Source organism: Salvelinus namaycush, chromosome 35, assembly GCF_016432855.1.
Source record: "Salvelinus namaycush isolate Seneca chromosome 35, SaNama_1.0, whole genome shotgun sequence".
NCBI lineage: Eukaryota > Metazoa > Chordata > Actinopteri > Salmoniformes > Salmonidae > Salvelinus > Salvelinus namaycush.
This window is the reverse complement of record NC_052341.1, coordinates 16,378,484-16,387,074: the sequence shown is the minus strand read 5'-3', so window position 1 is coordinate 16,387,074 and position 8,591 is coordinate 16,378,484. Positions and strand designations below refer to the sequence as shown.

Here is an 8,591-nt window from a genome sequence, read left to right as displayed (position 1 = left end):
TACGTTATGTTAATTATTTCATACATTATTTATTTTGGAAAAATATTTTGTTGATTTCCTTCATGGGCAACAGTGATAAAACAATTCCAATAGCTTCTGTACAATGCTTCTTAAATACATTTATGTTGGAAAACAAAGTCACATTGACCTGAAGTGCCTTATATACATTATACATATTTGCAAAACAAACAAAATGAACTTAAATTATATCAAAATGTACTCTACAAAAACCACAAACAAATGGAACACATAATGTAATTAAATTAAAAGAATACATCTTTGAGAAAAAAGCAACAGTATTTTAACAAATTTGAAGGTAGTGTTTTCCCCTCTCTAAACCAATTCAGAAGACTGGCTCAAAGGATTTACAAATATACACTGCAGTCAGTGCATACTCATTATACACAGTAATTAACTCAAATGTGTATGTTTAAATACATATTAAAAAGCAACCCTCCATAGTGCAATGAGGTAAAAACTGTCCTCACAAGCAGTGCAACAAGTCCATATTACGCACGTTCCTGGGAAACATAACTTGTGAGAGCGCGGGCCAGTGTGGTCCAACATCCTTTTTATCTGCAGTCACTGTGCTTACTTCAGTCGAGAACCAGCTCATTCTGAATATCACTTTCAATGTCTTAGTCTCACAGCAGCAGTCACACGAAGGGAAACCTTCCCCCTGGGTTTGAGCAGCATTCACCGGAGTAAAACCTCCTGTAGAGAAGACGAGCTACACCTCAGCTGTGGTGTTACACCTGGGGAAGACAAGAGGCAAAGATGCTTTAGTTTCAGAGTGTTGAGCTTTTCGCGGACCAGTGAAAACGAAATATGCAAACTGAAAAGAGATATTAGCAGTGGTGAAAAAGAGCCAACTCAACTCACCTCAGTCGCAATGATACATTCATCTTTCTCGTCTGATATGACGTAGACTGACTGGTACTTTGTGTCATTGCACATCGATGCTTCGTTGCACGTCGACTCCTCTGGACGTTTATTTTCTGAGGCGTCACTGAGAACACAAGAAAAATAAATACATTAACATCAACATTCACCAAGACTCTTCAGACACAAGCATGACTACTCCCATATGTAGCACATAATTTATATCCAAATGTGAAGATATTCACCTCTTTAAACTTTTTCTGTGTTTATCTTCGAAATCACTGTCCGAACACAGAGATTCGGAACAATTTGATTCGGAACACTTTGCCACGCTCTTTTCTTGGTCCTCTTTCGACACATCTTCTGGCTTCAACTCATGCACCAGATTATAATCCGTTGACGAGTATCGGGACTTGTAGCCATTCTGCTCTCCTCCAGCATTGTCCGAGTGAAAGTCCACTTTCTTATTGGTGTTCTTGACCCCCGTCGTGCCGATCACGCTGACAGATAGGTCCTTGTCAGGTCGTTGACAGTTGTTGGCCAGGTTGTTCATGGTCTCACTCTCACTGTGGTTGTCTCCCTGCTGACTCCTCTGCTGCACCTTGACCCGTATGTAAACTACCAGCATGGCACAGGCCACCAGCAGCAGCAGGGCCAGGATAATCCCAGCACACACCGCGGTCCAGGGGAATGTGCCTTGGTCCTGGTCATCAGAGTATCTCTTATCAGCTCCCTCTAACCCGGGCTGTCCCTGGGGGTGCGCTGGCAGGAGGAACTGGCAGTTATGGCCGCCGTAGCCTGGCACACAGGCGCACACGTAGCGGTTCTTCCTCTCATGGCAGGTGGCTCCGTTGTGGCAGGGATTGTGCTCACATTTGCTGATGGGCAAGCTGCAGTTCTTGCCGGTGTATCCAGGTGGGCAGGTGCAGGTGTAATCGCTCATGCCATCCGAGCATGTGCCACCATTCTGGCAGGGGTAGTTGGCACACTCATCAATGTTGTCCTCACAGTTGGCTCCGGAGAAGCCCTCAGGGCACTGGCACATGTAGGAGTTCACAAGGTCCATACACTGAGCACCTGGAGACATTAGAAAGACATGTTAACTGTCTGTTCCAGTATTCATTCATGTCCTCATACTTACAGTAGAAAGATTCAACTGGTAAACACAGAACTGGAGAACTTTGTTTCAGCTTACCGTTGGAGCATGGGTTGGAGGTGCAGTGGTCGATCTTCTTCTCACAGTTGAATCCGGCATAACCAAGAGGACACTGGCAATAGTATCCTCCCTCTGGGTTGTCAGCACAGCGTCCGCCATTAAAGCAAGGCCCATCGGCACAGGTCATGGCACTGAGCTCACAGTTATTGCCATAGAAGCCAGGGGGGCAGGTACATTTGTATGTGTTTTCTTGATCCTGTCAGAGGAAAGACAAAGCACTTGCTTAGCAAAAGTTACAACTCCCTAACGACTTGTTATTAACTTGTTATCAACATGCTACATTCACCAGAAGGAATGCTTGCCAGCTCTAGCATAGAAGAACCACACACTATGTGACATTACATCACTGAGAAATGCTTTCTAATGTAACTAATGAGTGGCAGCTCAGCCAAACTACTTACAGTGCAGCTTCCCCCATTCCGGCAGGGGTTGTCGGAACATTTGTTGACCTCAATCCCACAGCTGGCCCCAGAGAAGCCGGGTTTACAGGAGCAGGTGTAGCTACCCTGGCCAGTATTGGTACAAGTGGCTCCATTCATGCAGGGCTTGTGGTGTGTGCAGTAGTTGAGATCTGAAACAGACAATGGCACATGTGGCTTAGTCTTCTGAGAGTTAATGTACAGTGATATCCAGGATGTTCTATGACTTATTTTGAGGCGAAGAAAGCACACCCCACCAATGTTTTCACCAAGTTCGGATTGCAGTGTCCTATTCTCTGAACCTGATTGGTATAGTGCCTTAAAGAACAGATACTGCATGTCGTCTCAAAACCAGTAGAGTCTGAATATGGTGGATAATGACAGAAGAGCACTAGTTAGTTGCATATGGGAGATAAACAGAACTCACCTTGGTTGCAGAAGAGGCCACCCCATCCCTCCAGGCAGTTACACTGCCATGGCTGCTGGCAGGTGCCGTGAAGACATCCTGGGTAGCGGATGCAATCATCACAGTAACGCCCACTGAAGCCAACTCTACACCTGTAACCACACACAATGCAAATGGTTAGATACTGGCATATATGAAACTATACCAAACTGTGATCCTGTTGACTGGTGTTTAACACAGAGCTGGACAGGTCATTGGGACTTACTTGCATTCACCAGGCTTGTCACAGAACCCGTGCTCCTCACCACAACCAGGAAGACAGATCGCTGTAATGAAAGAAACCATCACACGTGAATCATGGGAATCTAACTCATTGGAACATGTGTTTATACCAGCATAGCTTCTTTTCAGATGGGCCCTTTTCAGTAAACACTGGCTAATTCATTTCAGTGGGCTGGTGGCCCCATTAGCCATTACCTAGAAAATACGCTCCCCTTGTCACCAGGGGGACCAACATTCTGCTTAACACAGTTGCTCCCACACAAAAGATTCACACACAAAGGCTTCTTTTTCTCCTAACTATGGGTCAGAAGTCCCTTTTTTTCCTTTCTGCTCATACAGCCCCTCCCCTTAATGTCCCCGAGTCTGTGCAGATAAGAGTGGACAGCTGGTGTACATGGTGCCAGTGCAGGACAGCTGCTCCATTGTCTACTCTCACTCAGCAGCTGCCCGCTTCCAACAATGCCTCACCGCACTAAGCCAATCAACGCCAAGCGCACTGCCAAGTAGCCAATCAGGCATTACATTTAATCTATGGCACGCGTGTGATTATTCGGCAAACTTCTCTCATTTAAATTCGCCTAAACAGTAGCATAGACACCTGTTGCAACCCAAATGTTTGATAAGTGAAACTATTTGGTAATAACACATAATTTATTCTGACTAAAGACTGCAAATTAACCACATTAAGAATACTTTTGTCAAAGAAAAAGAAAAACGGATCAACAAATGTTAAAGTAGGCTAAGTATGGGAAAGGAAAAGTAAGGAGGATGCAGTCTACTTACGTTCTGTGCAGTAGGTTCCCTTCCATCCTGAGTTGCAGATGATCTCACCACGGTCCCCACAGGTGAAGTGACCGAAGGCATCATCTCGTGGACGGCAGAAAACAGAACAGCCCTCCCCGTAGTAATGCTCATCACAAACAAATCGGTAGGAGTACTTCAGCTCTGTTCTTCCACCAGTCTGTAAATCAGAGGACCACTCATCTCCCACTGTCAGATGCCTCTGAGTGGTGAAGCGACTGATCAGACGTTCAGGGTTATCTGAAAATGGTGAATACAGGAATTAGTACATATATCCCTATACATATTTACAATTAATGACGATGTACATTTGTTTGGTGACCTGTTGCACTCTATGGAATGTACCTGTTGAAAGATCATCATCGGAATCTGTGTGTAGGGCCTCAATGATCAGAGAGAATGTCCCCTGTTGAGAAAAAAAAGAAGGGGAAAAAATATAATAATGAACAACTGTGCCAAAGGGTTATAAGATGCTGAGGCACCACTGTCCATAAACATCAGGCTATTTCACATGTGAAGGATGGCGTCTGTTAGGCCTAATAATAGAGGTGTGCCACCTTTAGGCTTCACACTTAATTCAACCACGTTCACACTTACTCATAGCTGTAAAATGAAACGTTTCGGAATTTCACGCAGAGCTGCCAATTATATGCCATCTATGAGGATGTGAAGTTTCCCACCCTGATAGCATTTGTTAAACGTGCCCAAGTCCCCCTCCTGTCCTAATATAGGCTACATTTCACGACCGTTACTGACATTGTCAATGCCCCATAAGTGGTGAGCCCTGAGCATGCTGACAAAGCCGACATTGTATAATTTTACAAAAATGCGCAGAAACACTCACCGGCCACGTGAATCCAAAAGAAAATGGAATAGGATTGGCGAATGCTTCTGCAGTTGTTTCAGGCACTTGGAAGGAGTTTGATCCGAGGACAGGAGTCACCGCACCGCCATAGGTACAAGGGGGTTCCGGTGTTACGTTAACTTGATAATGCTTCAAGCAGATTCTAAAAAACGTTTTGCATTCACACTGCTGAATCCCAGAGGCTCCTTTGCAGCAGTTTGTATTGCCTGTCACTCCTTTCTTGTTGAGAAACTCTTGTAACTTCAACTCGAAAACGCCTGAACCAAGACCCTGTAAAAACACAATAAAAACATTAAGGTTGTAATATGTTTTCTATATGTACACATGACTAATGAATATGCCTACACTTAAATTACAAATCAATTCAAGGGAGAGTCAAATTCGCAATACCTGGCATATCAAGACACAAAGGATGACAGCTATCGCGAGCGACTGGCGTCCCATTGTGGTGAGAATATTCAATAAATAGTTAAATGTCCACGAGCCAGGGCAATTTATGTATGACCCAGCTCAGAAAATCATCGAGAAAGTTATTTTCCGTTATCAAAATTCCCAATTAAAAAATGAGTACGGTCTTCAGACGTTTTGAATGGAACTGGAGTTTATCTCGATGCTTCTCAGTGTATCTTCATGAACAAAGTTTACAGTACAATGTAATCCTCAACAGTGGTGCTGGTGACGAAAAAATCCCGACGAAAAATGTGGGAATGAACTCGAAATTCCGTGCCAAGGCGTTAATTCCAATCCAGTTATGAGATAATGCAGTTCAATACAACTTCTGATTTGAGGGTGCAAAGGAGACAACTCAGTTTTAGGGTTGCTTGTGTTTTATTTATTTCCCCTTGATTGATAATGAGAAAAAGTTGTACTGATCCAAAACACTTCCCCAAGGCTTTCTCAGTTATTCTCCCTATGTAGCTATGCGTGTGTCTGATATCCCAGTCAGCCTGCGGCTGGTTATATACAGACTGCGCTGCTAGAGTAATGAGATGCAAATGAGCTACTCCCCAATCTGGCTCGAGCTGTCACAAAGGGACACTTTTCAAAACCTCCCTCTCAAAAGATCGCCAAATGGTCACTGAGCTGTAAAATGTGCAACCCTCCTTCCCCATGGCACAAAACAAAACATTCTCATTTACATTCCAACAATTTTTTTACCTTCAAGAATCCTTTACATCCCTCTCTGACATAAACCTCAAATTACATCACAGAACATCTCCACATCGTAAGACCCATGTAGGCTCCATGTACCCGCTCCAAATAGCTCAGGCCTCCAATGTAAGATTATTTCAAACTTCTTTTTCAGCTTTTCATCCCCATTTTCTCTGAAACTTTGCTTTTTATTTCATTTTTTAAATGTTGTTATTGTTTGCCAACATAAACTGTTTGTTCACACCATTACAATTAGTTTATTTAACCATAATGTAAAACTAATGGTCAACATGAATTTACATGTAATCAAAAGGAAAAATCGATCAACTATAGCCTAAACAGGTTTTCCCATAGCTCTTGAAAAATCTTGCCCAAAACTAAGGATATTATCTCGATATAATTCAATATAACCAAACTACATAAATGTAGATGCTTGCACTTTACGCATGTACAATGGGTTTCCTCAACACTTTTATGAGTTTTGAAAACTTTTAGCATCAACAGGTGAATGCTTTCATTTTTATTTATTTTTACAACTGTAAATATTGTGTTGACTTTAGGCATATATGTATAGATTTTCCATTTTCCATTCTTATACACTGGGCAGTAAAAACTGAGCTGGTGTGTGTCATTCGCGTGGCTGTCATTAAGGCACTTTGTTATTGTGCGGGGGTAAGAATAAGTTTCTTCTTTGTTTCTCTCAGCTGTATGTTAATTCAGGCAGCAGCACCTGCTCTCTCCACAATGTACTAGGGAGAAAGAGCTCCCCTCGGCGCACGCTGCCGTCCCTACAACAATGTCCAGTTAAAAAAACAAGTAGTTTGCTATTCCAGAAAAAAAGTCATCCCTTTTTTGATTATTTCGATATTATTCAACAACTAGGCCTAGCCTATCAAATCTGGTAAACTGTCCATTCTTTTTCATTGCTGAAACTTTTAGAAACAGATTTGTGTCATGTGAAAGAGGACATCATTTGTATTGGTGGCTCTAAGCTGATTACTCTGCCTCTCTCTGGTGACACTGAGAGGGTGTGTGTGTGTGTCGGGGTGGTCTTAATTAGGACGCTAATTGAAACGGCATTTCAATTTCTGGCGGGTGGCAACAACGACATTTACATTTTTGAGCGGAGTTTAAATACAAGGAAAGCGTTGATCCCATGCGCAATTATGCTAAGTTTTTGTTTCGTGTGTTTTAATCTACTCTTGAGTTTACTAAAACATTGTGTGTATAATGTCTGACTGGTGTTTTTTTGTTTACAGTCCTTATAATGTTCAAGATATGACACATCCAAATAAAGATTTGGAATAGGTGCCTACCTTTGTACCCAAAGGAAAAGTAGGAGAGAAAACATTTAAACACTATGACTAATACCATTATTCATGTGTCTACATGGCCATATGTGTTCTAAGATCTGAATTGTATTTAACCAGTTGATTCAATGCAGTAATCCGAAGGATGTGGCTCCACGTTTTTACAGGTCTTTGCTGTGTGCGCAATTCCGCGTGCTTGAGGTTTACGCATTCACCACTTCCCGCAACCCTTCTATCATCATATCGGTCTTCTATCAGGGATTTATTATATTGACGTGGCACACATTTCTCGATTACTGCAGCAAAGCGTAACTGAAAGGCATGGTGAAATCCTTCAGAATCATGCTCACTACACTTATTCTTTTCAAACTTAATTTATGCCACGCGATTCTGTCTTGGTTAAATCAAGCAGAAAGCTCCTTATTCGAACTCCCCCTTCTTTCTGAAGGTGGACTATGGGGAGACTGTTTAACTTAAGTGTTTCTATAGGGGGCTGTTGTACTTTAACTCCTGCCCACCAGTAGCTCCAATGAACAAAGGAGGGACTCGAGGTCTGACTATTCATCTTTTCTTTGCGCTTTAATTTTCATTGATTTTGAATACAAGGGGGAGCCCTTGGGGATTCTATCTGAAGGGCACGACACGCCTTTAGACGCGGACAGCCCCCCAAGCCAACCATCTGCTCCTCACCAAATGGCGTTTCCCCCCCAACTTCAACTGCATGTCTCTACTGTTTCTCTACATATTGCAGTCTTCATCCAAATTGGACTGGAAGCATGTTAAAGAGACTGCAACGGTATGAATCTGACCATATGGTTAGGGAAGCCAGAACTTTTTCTGGATAGATTGCTCGTGGGAACATAAACACTGTGAACATCACACCATAACGACCAGATAGGCCAACGCCTGAGTTGCTATGTTAACAGTACACTTCTACAACCCAATCATCAATTTAGGACCTTATTTGAAGTACCGCGGTATGGCAATTGCTCCTTTGGATCAAAAGGATGACCTGCTGTTATAACTGTGTTGCATAAATATGTTATTAGTTGTAAATAATACATGAATGTATATTGTTTTGAACAACATCAACAGACACCAGTTAATAAAAGAAGTGTCTAAAGTTTTGCTTTGTCAAATAGGCATGCAGGCAACAGGTGAGATGTGCTGAGGCATCTCTTCTCCATCGTTTCGCTCAGTGATATAACTGAACGGGAGTACAGACATAAGACGAGGTTTGTTTAGTGCGCTGAACCTC

General features: G+C 42.6%; 1 protein-coding gene across 1 annotated transcript; it reads right to left on the bottom strand.

Moving 5' to 3' along the window:
* Positions 1-749: 749 nt before the first annotated feature.
* dld (deltaD) lies at positions 750-5,315 on the bottom strand. Its single transcript, XM_038974632.1, has 11 exons — positions 5,262-5,315; positions 4,851-5,141; positions 4,352-4,412; positions 3,989-4,246; positions 3,189-3,249; positions 2,945-3,075; positions 2,500-2,669; positions 2,078-2,294; positions 1,128-1,959; positions 883-1,009; positions 750-755 (listed from the first exon to the last, which is right to left on the bottom strand). Exons 1-11 carry the CDS (start codon positions 5,313-5,315, stop codon positions 750-752), a joined length of 2,208 nt encoding a protein of 735 aa, XP_038830560.1.
* Between the last annotated feature and the right edge of the window lie 3,276 nt (positions 5,316-8,591).